This window comes from Otolemur garnettii, unplaced genomic scaffold (genome assembly GCF_000181295.1).
Source record: "Otolemur garnettii isolate 467f Iridium unplaced genomic scaffold, OtoGar3 scaffold00187, whole genome shotgun sequence".
NCBI classification, from domain to species: Eukaryota; Metazoa; Chordata; class Mammalia; order Primates; family Galagidae; genus Otolemur; species Otolemur garnettii.
This window is the reverse complement of record NW_003852582.1, coordinates 315,234-329,841: the sequence shown is the minus strand read 5'-3', so window position 1 is coordinate 329,841 and position 14,608 is coordinate 315,234. Positions and strand designations below refer to the sequence as shown.

Genomic DNA, 14,608 nt, shown 5'->3' with positions numbered 1-14,608 from the left:
GGCTGGGGATTCGAACCCGCCACCTTAGGTGTACGTGGCTGGCGCCTTAGCCGGTTGAGCTATAGGCGCCGAGCCATTCCACAGACTTTTAAGTAATTCTTTAACTTTGAATTACAGCTGTATGATCTACCACAAATACTTACCAATTCAGCAGCATCCTCTAACTTTTGTTTATCTTCTGGCTCTCTACAAATAAAAGTGTTATAATTACAACATGTTTCCATTTGGTATATTAGAAAATTAAATTCCAATCAAGTTAACCTTGCTCATGATTACTAAATTGAATAACCAAAGCCAGTCCTTAGGTTTTCAGATTGTCCAATGCTAGACACAATGGGGCCCCCAAATTATCAAGGCAGTTTAACCTCTCAATGTTTCACTAGCAAAAAAGGTGTATTGCTACTCACTTCAGAGGACACCATCAATTCTTCCAGAACTCTTGTCAGAGGATTCAAGAGTTTAAATTATCTCACGATTAGTTCAGCATACTTACTGTTTAGCTCTTAACTTAGCTTCTGCTTTATTTTGTTTTCTTTCTTCATTTTTTTTTGCAAAGTAATCATCCCTAAAGAACACAATACAGAGGCAAAGTTCATGCGAACAAAAACTGAAAACTACTTAGAATGACTTAAGACATGGCTTAATTAGCCGGGCGTTGTGGCGGGTGCCTGTAATCCCAGCTCTTGGGAGACTGAGGCAAAAGAATTGGTTAAGCCCAAGAGTTTGAGGTTAATGTCAGTTGTGACCTCACGGTACTCTACTGAGGGTGACATAGTGAGACTCTGTCTCAAAAAAAAAAAAAAAAAAGAAGACATGGCTCAGTAAGGAGTATTCCATTTTCTATCACCATAATCACCTAAAAATTCAAAATATGCAAAAGAAGTTACTTCCATATAACAGGTTTTAATAACAGGTTTTCTTTTTTGGGTGTGTGTGTGAGACAGAGTCTCACTCTGTCGCCCTGGATAGAGCACGATAGTGTCATAACTCACAGCAACCTCAAACTCTTGGGCTTGAGCAATTCTCTTGCCTCAGTGTCCCGAGTAGCTGGGACAATAGGTGCCCACCACAATGCCCAGCTAGTTTTTCTATTTTTAGCAGAGAGAGGGTCTCATTCTTGCTTGGGCTGGTCTCAAACTCCTCAACTCAGGCAATCTTTCTGCCTTAGCTCTCAGAGTGCTAAGATTACCACACCCGAGCCGTTTCACAGTTTTCTACAGGTTAATTTCATAAAAAGAAAAATCTAAAACACAAACCCAAGAGTAACAGCAATTACAGAAATCATATTAAAAATTGAGCACTCTGGAAGGCCAAGGTCGGGGGACTGCTTTAGCTCAAGAGTTCAAGACCAGCCTAAGCAAGAGTAAGGCCCCCATCTCTAAAAAAAAAGTAGCTGGAATTATAGTGGGTGCCTGTAGTCCCAGATACCTGGGAGGCTGAGGCAAGAGGATCACTTGAACCCAAGAGTTTGAGGTTGCTGTGAGCTATGACGCCATAGCACTCTACCCAGGACAATAAAGTGAGACTCTATCTCAAAAAAAAAAAAAAGAAAATATATACATATGTGTAAAATTATAAAAAAAAATTGAGGATTTAACACCAATAAATATGATTCATCACAAATCTGTAAGGCGGTAAGTTTTAATACATATACCATTTAGTAGACTATATGATGCAAAAGTAGGAAACTATGTCCCTACACCTAACTTTCATCACAAAAATGTTCTGGCTCCTCATTTTTAGACACACACAAAAATGTAATCCAAATTTTTTTTTTTTTTTTGAGACAAAGCCTCAAGCTGTTGCCCTGGGTAGAGTGCCATGGCGTCACAGCTCACAGCAACCTCCGACTCCTGGGCTCAAGCAAAGTCTCCTGCCTCCACCTCCCAAGTAGCTGGGATTACAGGCGCCCACCACAACGCCCGGCTATTTTTTGGTTGCAGCCATCATTGCTGTTCGGCAGGCCAGGGCTGGATTCGGAACCTGCCAGCTCAGGTGTATGCGGCTGACACCTTAGCCGCTTGAGCCACAGGCACCGAGCCTGTAATCCAAATCTTAAAAAATCTTTTGTACTGCATAAAAATGTAGGCATAGATGGTGAGAAATTAGCACAGATGAAAATTACAGTGGTTTACTGTCTAATCATACAGAAAACCCAAATTTTAGTATCTAGTCTGACTCCCAAGTTTTAGATGGAAAATAAGCACGAAAACATAGCCTCCTTTATAATTGCAGTGAAAAAATACTAACAAATACTTTCAGTATCAAAAGACTAGTACAGTTCCCACTGAACAAATTTCAAGCATTTCTCAAAGAATACCAAAAATATTGGCCTTGTAGGAGATGCTACTTCATGCCCCTTACCCCCAGTATGTCAATTCCATATAACTAAGTGGCCACAAGAAACATTAACAAAGGCTCAGCGCCTGTGGCTCAAGTGGCTGAGGCGCCAGCCACATACACCTAAGGTGGCAGGTTCGAATCCACCCCGGGCCCGCCAAACAACAATGATGGCTGCAACTGAAAAAAAATAGCCAGGCGTTGTGGCAGGCGCCTGTGGTCCCAGTAACTTGGGAGGCGGAGGCAGGAGACTTGCTTGAGCCCAGGAGTTGGAGGTTGCTGTGACCTATGCCATGGCACTCTACCCAGGGGTACAGCTTGAGGCTCTGTCTCAAAAAAAAAAAAAAAAAAAAAGAAAGAAAGAAAAAGAAAGAAACATTAACAAAAAGACTTACTTGAAAAGTATTAGCAAGTCTGTGTCTTTGTACTTTTGGTCAGGAGTCTCTACAAACTTCTTAGCAGATTCAATGCTATCAAACACGGCAAATATTGATCCCTATTAAAAGGCAAGAAAAGATTTTTTTTAAGTCATGTCCTATGTACTTTAGAACAAGAAAAAATTGGTCTCGTTATACCATTATACCTTAAATGCTTTGTGCAATGTTCTTCTCATCTGAATATTTAGTACTTGACCTTTATCTTCTAACCATTCTTTTATGTCATCAAGGGTTGCATCAGTTGGGAAGCCTTTCTATGAAAAGTGAGAAGGTACAAATAATGACTTTTCAAGTAAACAGCCAGAATATGCTTCATTCTGTCTTGAAACAAAGTAGATATATAACTATCTCTATTTCTCTCTCAAATGCTTAACAATCTTGTTTAAAAGCCATTATTCGCCAGTGCAATAAAAGTGACTCACCTGGTATGTGCTTCAAAATAATTCACATGAAGCAGAAAAAAAATGAGATTATGTATGTGTTGTGTTAATAACTGATAAAGTTGGGTGAATCACCTGTTATATGATCTACTTATATCTAAAAATTTCCAATAAAAGTGCTATGTAAAAATCAGTATGATAAAATAAACTGATACCAAGTTTAGCAGCTGTTGACAAATAAGGACAGTTAATATTCACTGAGTGCTTAGAATATGCCAAAGATTTCATCCAATGGTATAAGGGTTTTTGCATTTAATTTTCACAACAGTTCAGTAAAGTAGAAAATATAATTCATGGCCGGGCATGGTAGCTCATGCCTGTAATAGCATGCTGGGAGGCTGAGGTGGGTGGATCGCCTGAGCTCAGTTCGAGAGCAGCCTGAGCAAGAGCACCGTGGTGGGTGTCTGTCCCAAGTCCAAGCTACATGAAAGGCTAAAGCAAGAGAACTGCTGAAACCCAAGAATTTGAGGTTGCTGTGAGTGAAGATAGCACAGCACTCTACTGAGGGTGAGGGTGACAAAGTGAGACTCTGTCTCCAAAAAAAAAAAAAAAAGAAAAAATATAATCCATATTTATGAAGGTAAAGCTATGATTCCTGAGCCATTATTCTTACTCATTCTACTTTCTAAATAAATGTAAGATATTAAATGCATTAAAGGCCTACTTACAATATAAACAGATCTGTTTTTTACATCATTTTTGTATTCATCAGTCACTTCAGGGAGGGGTTTGGTTGGAGACCTTCTGATTTTAGTTTTATCTTCACTGATTTCCATGAGTTCTGCCTTGGATTTGCTCAGTGCTTCCACAATTACATTAAAGTCTGTTGTGAGACGGTTTAACCTGAAGAGTTGACATAAAAATACCACAAGATTTCGTAGAAGCTCTCATTGTTAAAAGAAAATCTGATGATTTTAATAAGGTTTTTACCTGTTGAATTTTATCATGATCTCCAAAGGTACCCAGCCTTCATCCAATTTGATCTGTTCCTTTAAAAATTTGTCCCGTGGCAAATTGAAATCTCCAAAATAATACTGTGAGATTAGAATTCAGCATAATGTAAAGTGTTGACTCCAAGCCTGAAATTTTTTATTACTTTTACACTATCAAGTTCTGTTCTTTAAAAATGCACGTCATAACAAGAGGTAATAAACATTTTTCCTAAATATGCTGTAATAAAATGTTTATAATACAATTAACAAAAAGGTAAAGCTAACATGTTCATTTCTAAAACAGTGTTAACAAACGTGCCAACAGACTAGAGAGCCTTGAAACAAAAATATGTTTAAATATGTATTAAATAAAAGTCTCTTGTTTTAAATCAGTGTGGAAAGAATAAATTGTTAGGCCAGGCATGGTGGCTCACACTTGTAATCCTAGCACTCTGGGAAGCTGTGATGGGTGGACTGCTGGAAGTCAAGAGGTCAAGACCAGCCTGAGCAAGCACAAGACCTCATCTCTAAAAAGTAACTGTGGTGGGCGTGTGTAGTCTCAGCTACTCTCGAGGCTGAGATAAGAGGATCACTTGAGCCCAGGCGTTTAAGGTTGCTGTGAGCTATGGCACTCTACTGGGGGGCAAATAGTAAAGCCTATTTAAAAAAAAAAAAAAAAAGATTATTAAAAATTTAAAAATTAGCTGGTGGCCCAGTGTAATAGCTCACACAAGTAATCCTCACAACTGGGAGGCTGAGTTGGGAGGACTGCTTGAGCTCAGGAGTTCGAGACTAGCCTTTCCAAGAGCATGACCCCCATCTCTACTAAAAATAGAGAAGAAAAAAAACATGTCAAGGCATTGTGGCAGGCGCCTGTAGTACCACCTACTTGGGTGGCTAAAGCAGGAAGATTGCCTGAACCCAGAGTTTGAGGTTGCTATGGGCTAGGCTGATGTGAGGGCACTTTATCCTGGGGCAATAGAGTGTCTCAAAAATACTAATAAAATTTTTTAAATAGAAAAAATAAATATTAGGTGGTATGGCTTATGTCTATGGTCCCAGCTATTTGGGAGGCTGAGGCAGGAGGATCCCTTGAGCCCAGGAGTTCAAGGGTATAGTGAGCTAGGATCATGCCAACACACTCTAGCCTAGCGGACAGAGCAAGACCCTGTCTCTAAAAGAAAAATATAAGAAGAATGCTTACATAGAATGAAAAAGAAAAAAAAAAGAAAACACCCTAATAGAAAAATAGGTAAAGGACACTTAAGTCCAACTTCATTATTAATCAAAGAACTGCAATTTAAATCAACGAGTTAACATTTTCTCACCTAACTGGCTAACATTAGCACTCCCCACAGAAGAATACAAATATTGGAGGTGGCGCCTGTGGCACAGTGGGTAGGTTGCACACCTGGTGCAACTTGCACCAGGGCTGGCGGGTTTAAACCTGGCCCAGGCCAGCTAGGACAACAATGACAATTGCAACAACAACATAAAAAAATGGCCAGGTGTTATGGCAGGCTCCTACAGTTCCAACTGTTTGGAAGGCTGAGGAAGGAGAATCGCTTGAGCCCAAGAGTTTGAGGTTCCTGTGAGCTGTGATACCATGACACTCTACCTAGGTGACAGCTTGTGACTCTGTCTCAAAAAAAAAACAAAAAAACAAAAAAAACCTATTTGGGGGCGGCATCTGTGGTTCAATGGTTAGGGCACCAGCCCCACATACCAAGGGTGGCTGGTTCAAACCCGGCCCAGGCCAAACTCCAACAAAAAGTAGCCGGGCATTGTGGCGGGCGCCTGTAGTCCCAACTACTTGGGAGGCTGAGCCAGGAGTTGGAGTAAAAGCCAACTTAGACTGAGGCCTAAGCCCAAGAGTTAGAGGTTGCTGTGAGCTGTGTGATGACCCAGCACTCTACCAAGGACGATAAAGAGAGACACTATCTCTACCAAAAAAAAAAAAAAAATACATATAAAAAACAAAACAAAAACATATTTTGGCCTAAACACAGAGAAATGGTCAGGAAGGTAAATATGTAAATTGGCAATTAAGTATCACAATTTTTTTAAAATGTGCATAATCCTTTAGCCAGGGCAGGTCTTTCTAGGCATTTTGTCTAGAAGAAATCAATAAACATGTAAGATATGTATTGTAAGAATATTCATCACAGAACTATTGTAGCTAACAAAATAAATCTACCTCAGGGGTACCCAACTTGCAGCCCTGGGCCATATGTTGATTATGTGAGGACTTTTTTTTGCTTATCTATATACAGTGTTGGAAATCATGAAAAGTATGCGTGGACCTTTTTTTTTTTTTTTGGCCAATAGCTTCAGTTAATATTTGTACATTTACTCTGTGGCCCAAGACAACTATTATTTTCCCAATGTGCAACAGAGGGGGGAAAAAAAGGTTTGACACCCCTGATCTACACATTAAATAGGGGAATGGATAAATTACTGATGACATAAAACTTTACTCCCCAAAAAGGCATCTCATGTCTGGTGGGTGACATAATAATTGTTAATTAAATGTGCCACTCCGGTGGGGGCTGTTTATAAATGGGAAGGCTACTGTATTTGTGGAGGCAGGGATATACAGAACATCATTGAGCTCAATTTTGCTCTTAACCTAAAACTAAAAGAAGTCCATTAAAAAATATTACATTAGGCTCAGTGCCTGTAGCACAGTGGTTACAGCACCAGCCACATACACCAAAGGTGGAGGGTTCAAACCTGACCCAGGCCAGCTAACCAACAATGACAAGTACAACACAAAAAATAGCCGGGCGTTGTAGCAGACGCCTGTCATCCCAGCTACTTTGGAGGCTGAGGCAAGAGAATCGCTTGAGCCCAAGAGTTTGAGGTTGCTGTGACCTGTGACGCCACAGCTCTACCCAGGGCAACATAGTGAGACTCTGTCTCAAAGAAAAAAAAAAAATTAATGTGAGCATGAAGCAAAATGTGAAAGGTTTTTAATCATGATAATCTCAGGAGGGTAAGATTTGAGAGGTGGCAGGTTTGGAGAGGGACATTAATAATCTTTTCTATACACATCTTAGTATTATTCTAAGCATTAAACACAAAAGGAATAATTTATAACTTTCTCCACAATGAGAAAGAAATTAACACTGAAAAAAGATAACACAGGAAAGTTTATATGGCAGATGGATACTGCTTTTTGAAAAAAAAATTTCTGAGTTGCCAAAAAAAAAAAAAATCTCACACCAAACTATTTGATCTGAGGGGTTTCTCAGTAAAAACATAAATTTAGGGATAATTTCCCAAACAGCCATTATCAATACTGTAAATCTGTAACATAAACATAATACCTAAATTTAAATTTGAAAAAATGCTAAGATGACTTTGAAAACAGGTAATAGCTGGAAACTAACTGGGCAGAAAAAACTACTACTAAGAATATAGTATTATGTAACAAAGAACTTATTTTACCAAGAATTTTGATGTTATTTTATGTACCAGGCACTCTTCTAAGTGTTTTATGCTTTATTAACTAACTTCTCAAAACCACCATGTAAGGATACTACTATCAATCTCATTTTATATAGAGAAGGAAACTAAAATAAAAGAGTAACGCTAGTTTGCAGTGTTACCTTTTCAAATGTTTACAGCTCTTGGATTTCAGTCTATCTAGCTCCACTAACATAAAACAGTTCATTTAATTCTAAGAATCAAAGACAAGCCAAAATTCTAATAGGTCCATATACTAAAATTACATTTTCTTTCTGTCTTTGTTTTGAGGCCCTAAGTTTCCTTTCAAGGAACATGTTTTTACAACTTATAGCACAAGAATCATACCTCAATTTGATGACAGATTTTGGCCTCCAGAGCAGCCATTTTTTCATTATCACCATTTTCAGCCATCGTGGCTATCTGTAAATTTTCCCAAATTAGCAGAAAGAGTTAAGGGTTTTTTTTTTTAAACAGAAAACTCAAGACCAGAACGAGAACATATAAAAATTATTACTATCTCATTGTTTCCTTAAAAATTAAGAATTTCTAATTTCAAGGGTGTGCTTTCTCAATTCTCAACTATTTCAATAAAACAACACTGTGAAATAAGTGATGAACAACTGAAATACTATCAATAATCCTCCCAGTCAGTAAATCACCATCCTATCTTCCATACAAAGAAACTGGTTATCTTCATTTAGCTGGTCAAGCAAATTTGAGGGAAAAACTCCACTCCTCGTAACACTTCTAGCTCTATACAGATCATTGTCTGTCAGTATTACTTAATCATGGCTCCCTGTGCCATTTGCTTGGTGTGGGTCTGTTGCTTTTAAAATTACAGCTGACTTATCAAAAACTCGTCAGAAAGTTAGGTGTAAGTTTAAGATAAAAAATTAGTGGCAGTGGTTAGACACTGTATTATGGGGAAAAAATGACAACACGGAACCACTATTACAACATTAAACCAGGGGCTATACCTACCAACACACTAGTATTTGGATAGCTTCACATCCCTGACATTAACACTGCAGGGAAAAAAAGTCTGTGATGTTCACATCACTTGGCTCCTGTGTGCAACCGACCCACCCAGTCATTCCTACTGTACAAAAGTTATATGAATAAACTCATCAAAAATATGTTATTAGTTTACTATAGTGATGAATTATTTATTGTAGGTACACTTCTCGAAAGTATTGCTGTAACTGCTATTCAGTCACCTGGATACACGCGTCACCTGGATGCAAACTGTGCAGTGGGGATCTGCTCCGCCTGGTGTACGTTCCACCAGAATTTATTCAATCTTCACATTGCTTTGTCGATCTATCACGATCTACACTCCTAAATTACTACCTTGATCCAGGGCCCCTTATAAAGCAAACGATGAGATTAAAAAAACTGTGTAATCGTTGCAAGACTCCTTTGGCTTACCAATTGTGGAACTTCCTTCCATCAAATACTTTTCCAGAATGTAAAACTATCAAATACTTCTCCAGAATGTAAAACGAGAAGTGAAATATTCTCATTTCACACAGAAGCTTAACGTAAATGTACTAGGGCCCTAAAACCCAACGGAGTGACGACTGGGTACACCCGAGGTGCCAAGTTTAGTGGCCTCCCGCGAGTCCCACAGGACCCACGTCTGGCGTTTAGCCGGTGCCGATATTCCCAGGAAAACGAGGCGCATGGGCGGAAACCTCTGCCTTCAGCGACACCAGAAAGCGGTGGAGGGAAGAAACCACAAGGATGCAAAGTTGTGGGGTACCCTCCATCCCAAGACCCCGCCACAGACCCGCCCTGAAGCAGCCACAGGCTCACCTGGCCCCCAGCCACATGCGGGGAACCCCAGGTTCCGCACTCCCCGCAGGTGCAGCCCCGCGGCGGCGCGCGCCCCCTCAGCTCCCAGCACGCCGCGGCCCACTCAGCGCGCGGGCCCAACTGAGGCAGGCGAGCCGCAGACGCACGCCGCGTGGGGCAGCCGGGCACGGGAACGCGCCGTAGCGCACCACGCAGAGCGCGCCCTTTGTGCCTGCTTCTTATGAGCCACCGAGAGCTGCTCACCTTTAGGGTCCTGTTCCCACAGAGCCACACCACAGGCCCACCAGCACCGACGCCCGGAATTCCCAGCGCCGCCGGCGGGCCTGAAGCTCCCAAGAAAGATGGGCGCCGTCCCGGCAGGCCTTGCGCGCCGAGTGGGCGGGGCCGCAGACCTGTGAGGGCTAGCGCCTCGCTCTGAGCATGCGCAGCGGCGCAGGCTCCCACGGATCTCAGAGATTGGGTTAAAAATCAAGGCAGGGACGGCGGCAGTGGCTCACGCGGCTAAGGCGCTGGCTGCGTACACCTGAGCTCGTGGGTTCGAATCCAGCCCCAAACAACAATGACGGCTGCAACCAAAAAATAGCCAGGCGTTGTGGCAGGCGCCTGTAGTCCCAACTGCTTAGGAGGCAGAGGCAGGAGAATCGCTTGAGCCCAGGGGTTGGAGGTTGCTGTGAGCTGTGATGTCACAGCACTCTACTCAGGGTGACAGATTGAGGTTCTGTCTTAAAAAAAAAAAAAACCCAAGGCAGGGTGGCTTTGTGGCTCAATGGGGTAGGGCGCTGGCTCCATACGCCGCAGGTGGTGGGTTCAAACCCAGCCCCCGCCAAAAACAAAAAAAATTCAAGGCAAGGGTGCTTGGGATGGCTGTTTATTTCTGTTAGGATAATTTATTTATTTACTTTTTGCAGTTTATTTTTTGGACAGAGCCGGGTTTGAACCCACCACCCCCGGTATATGGGGCCGGCACCCTCCTCCTTGAGCCACAGATGCCACCAGATAGTTTATTTTTGAGTATTTGTGGATAGCATTTGTATCCTAGGTCTTCCTCTGGTCTAACATTCACATAAAGTGTTTCTTTTTGTTTGTTTGAGACAGAGCCTCAAGCTGTTGCCCTGGGTAGAGTGCTGTGACATCACAGCTCACAGCAACCTCCAACTCCTGGCTCAAGCGAGTCTCCTGCCTCCGCCTCCCAAGTAGCTGGGACCACAAGCGCCCGCCAAAATGCCTGGCTATTTTTTGGTTGCAGTGGTCATTGTTGTTTGGCGGGCCGAGCTGGATTGGAACCCACCAGCTCAGAAGTACGTGGCTGGAGCCTTAGCCCTTTGAGCCTCAGGTGCCGAGCCAAGTGAAATTTTTTTAAAAAGCGAAGAGTCATGGAATGTTAGAGTTGGGAAGACAATAGAAAGAGCTGGATCTTTGGAACCTGACTGTCTTTGTTCAAATAATGGTTCTCCAGCTTACAAACTGTGTGACCTTGGGCATGTTTATGTTTCTCTGTACTTCATGTAAAAAGTATAGCAAATGAATAGGCAGGCCTTTGGGGGGGGAGGGGCCTGTAGTCCCTGCTACTTGGGAGGCTGAGGCGGGAGAATCAATTGAGCCCAAGAGTTTGAGGTTACTGTGAGCTGTGACATCATGGCGCTCTATCCAGAGCAACAGCTTGAGACTCATGTCTCCCCCCCCCAAAAAAGTATAGCAAATGAGAAATATTGCCTGCCGCAAACAATTGTTATGAGCATTAACTGTAATGCAATATTGTCAACTGAAAAGAAAAAAGTGAGGCAAAACTTAACGTTAGCTACAGAATTCATTTGGGCCAAGCTTGAGGATTGCAACCCAGGAGCATTGATTTAACTTGCCCTGTATATATGCTCCATTTTGCAGCAGTGAAAAGTTAGGGTTTTTTTTGTTGTTGTTGCTGTTTGTTCGTTTTTGAGACAACTCTCACTCTCTTGCCCCAGACAAGAGTGTGGTAGGAAGGCCGAACTCACAGCAACCTCAAACTCCTGGGCTCAAGCAATCCTCCTGCCTCAGCCTCCTGAGTAGCTGGGAAAGAATACAGGTGCTCAGCACAGCGCCCTTTCTATTTTTAGTAGAAGCTGGTCTTGGTCTTGCTCAGTCTGGTTTCAAACTTGTGAGCTCAAGTGATCCTCCTGCCTGGGCCTCCCAAAGTGCTAGGAGTACAAGTGTGAGCCACCATGCCAGGCCTACAGGTGGGATTTTTAAAGGAGAAAAGAGGAAGTTCCTAAATTGTCTACCAAGAATTTACAATAAAATAACATAAGTTATATGTTGTTCTTTGTATCATGAACTTCAGGAACACATAATAGATGAAGCAGCTAGTCAGGAACAAAATGTGTTTGAATAATTGCTCCCCTAAAATGTATTAAATAATTGGGTGCAGGGGATATATGACTGAATTCCCCTACTCCTGTCTCTCTGGGCTTGATAAATTTTGTATAGCTCAGACTATTTTGAGCTATTTTTCTTTTCTTATTCTCCCCCACCTCATCAAAAATCTTTCCATGGGGCTCAGCGCCTGTGGCTCAAGTGGCTAAGGCACCAGCCACATACACCTAAGGTGGCGGGTTCGAATCCCCAGCCTGGGCCCGCCAAACAACAAGGATGGCTGCAACCAAAAAATAGCCAGGCGCTGTGGCAGGTGCCTGTGGTCCCAGCTACTTGGGAGGCGGAGGTTTGAGCCCAGGAGTTGGAGGTTTCTGTGAGCTGTGATGCCACGGTATTCGACAGCTTGAGGTTCTGTCTCAAAAAAAAAAAAATCTTTCCGTGGAAGCATTTTGTTTATTGGGGGGTGGGTTGGGTTTTAGAAACAGGGTCTTGTTCTTGTTCTTTATTATTTATTTATTTATTTATTTTTTGAGACAAGGCCCAGACTAGTCTTTAATGGCCTCAACAATCCTCCTACCTTCCCCTCCCAAAGTGCTGGAATCATAGGTGTGAGCCCATTGTCCCTTACAACAATATTGAGGATCAATCCAGGTTTAGGTTAGAGCAATAGGCATTCTTTACCCTGTATCACTGGGAAGGCTCATTCCCAAAAGGCCTCAATAAAGTCATTGAGTTATATAACTGCTGCCACTTGTTGAATCATGTCTAGTCTTCAGAATTTTATGCTTTTGGTTTTCTCAGAAGAAGTAAAACAATGAGAGAGACATAGTAAAACCTATTCCATTGGGGAGTTAGTCCAAATTTTAGGAAAATAACAAAAACTCAAAAACAATGTCCAGGGCTGGAATCTAATAATAGATATGCTATAATTTTCCTCTGAAAGTTCCCCACTTTTACCAAAGACAAATCTTAGTAGGACCAATTGGCTTGCACAGTAAGTTTAGTATTATGCTTGGTCTGATTATTTCCATAAAGTATAACAAGAATAGTGATTGGCCATATGCACACTTTTTTTTTCCCCTGAGACAGAGCCTCACTCAGTCACCCTGGGTAGAGGTCGCATCAAAGCTGATAGCAACCTCAAACTCTTGGGCTCAAGAAACCTCTTGTCTCAGCCTCCTGAGTAGCTGGGACTACAGGGACCTGCCACAATGCCCAGCTAGAGATGGGGTCTCACTTTGCTTAGGCTGGTCTGGAACTCCTGAGCACTTTGGCCTCCCAGAGTGCTAGAATTACAGGTTTGAGGCACTGGGAGTTCAGCTTCACTTTATTTTTTTAAGACAGGGTCTTGCTCTATTGCCCAGACTGGAATTCAGTGGCCTGATCATAGCTCACTGCAACCTTAAACCCCTGGGCCCAAGCTATCTTCCCACCTCAGCTTACGCCAGTATTTTTCAACCTTTTTTTTAATCTCATGGCACACTTGAACCTACAGTTAAATGTACACAGTACACTTAAATTATGTTGATCCAAAAAGGATATACTGGCTCAGCGCCTGTGGCTCAAGTGGCTAAGGCGCCAGCCACATACACCTAAGGTGGCGGGTTCGAATCCCCAGCCCGGGCCCGCCAAACAACAATGATGGACACAACCAAAAAAAAAAAAAAAATGGCCAGGCGTTGTGGCGGGCGCCTGTAGTCCCAGCTACTTGGGAGGCGGAGGCAGGAGACTCGCTTGAGCCCAGGAGTTGGAGGTTGCTGTGAGCTGTGATGCCATGGCACTCTACCCAGGGGGACAGCTTGAGGCTCTGTCTCAAAAAAAAAAAAAAAAAAAAGGATATACTTTCTGTGCTTTGAACTTCTTTTGAAAATAATTTAATTAAATATCTTTAAAATTTTTCATGGCATACCTAACATCTTCTCATGGCACACCAACGTGCCCGAGCACACAGTTGAAAATTACTGGCCTAGGCCAGGTAGTGACTCACATTTGTAATTCTAGCACTCTGAAAGGCTGGGGCAGGTGAATTGCTTGAGCTCAGGAGTTTGAGACCAGCCTGAGCAAGTGGGAGACACTGTCTCTAATGAAAATAGAAAAACTTGACTTGGCGCCTGCAGCACAGTGGTTACAGCGCCAGCCACATACACTGAGGGTGGCAGGTTTGAATCCAGCCCAGACCAGCTAAGCAACAATGACAACTGCAACAAAAAAATAGTCGGGCATTGTGGTGGGCACCTGTAGTTCTAGCTACTTGGGAGGCTGAGGCAAGATACTCACCTAAGTCCAAGAGTTTGAGGTTGCTGTAAGCTGTGATGCCAGGGCACTCTCCCAAAGGTGACATAGTGAAATTCTGTCTCAAAAAAGAAAAAAAGGAAAGAAAAGAAAATCACTGGTGTAAATAGCAGCTAGCACTACAGGTAGCACCACCATACCTGGCTAAAAATTTTTAATTTTTTTGTAGTGATGAGAATTTCACTATATTGCCTAGCTGGTCTTGAACTCTTGGCCTCAAACATTCCTCCTACACTGGCCTCCCAGAACACTGGGATTAGCCGTGCCCAGTGGCTGATACCTATAATCCTAGCACTCTGGGAAGCTGAGGCGGGTAGATAGCTTGAGCTCACAAGTTTGAGACCAGCCTGAGCAAAACTGAGACCCTATCTCTATTAAAAATAGAAAAACCTAGCAAGAGACTCGCTTGAGCTCAAGAGTTGGAGGTTGCTGTGAACTATGACGCCAGAGCACTCTACCAAGGGCAACAACAAAAAAAACCCATTGGGAGTACAGGCATGAGCTACTCCACCCAGCCCCATATATTATCTTT

At 42.4% G+C, this 14,608-nt stretch overlaps 1 protein-coding gene across 2 annotated transcripts in view; it reads right to left on the bottom strand.

Annotated features, from left to right (window-relative positions):
- The window catches only part of SSB (Sjogren syndrome antigen B), a 13,045-nt gene extending 3,260 nt beyond the window's left edge, over positions 1 to 9,785 (bottom strand). The window contains exons 1-9 of one of the 2 annotated variants that reach the window (XM_023507540.1): positions 9,679 to 9,782; positions 8,838 to 8,985; positions 7,966 to 8,040; positions 4,148 to 4,251; positions 3,886 to 4,060; positions 2,924 to 3,031; positions 2,736 to 2,836; positions 494 to 565; positions 144 to 186 (exon numbers count right to left, since the gene is read on the bottom strand). In XM_023507540.1, coding sequence (XP_023363308.1) covers positions 144 to 186; positions 494 to 565; positions 2,736 to 2,836; positions 2,924 to 3,031; positions 3,886 to 4,060; positions 4,148 to 4,251; positions 7,966 to 8,031 — 669 coding nt within the window. In that variant the 5' untranslated portion in view covers positions 8,032 to 8,040; positions 8,838 to 8,985; positions 9,679 to 9,782. Of the gene's footprint in view, positions 1 to 143; positions 187 to 493; positions 566 to 2,735; positions 2,837 to 2,923; positions 3,032 to 3,885; positions 4,061 to 4,147; positions 4,252 to 7,965; positions 8,041 to 8,837; positions 8,986 to 9,678 lie in introns of both variants that reach the window. The other variant, XM_003800859.3, reaches the window with a different exon arrangement.
- Between the last annotated feature and the right edge of the window lie 4,823 nt (positions 9,786 to 14,608).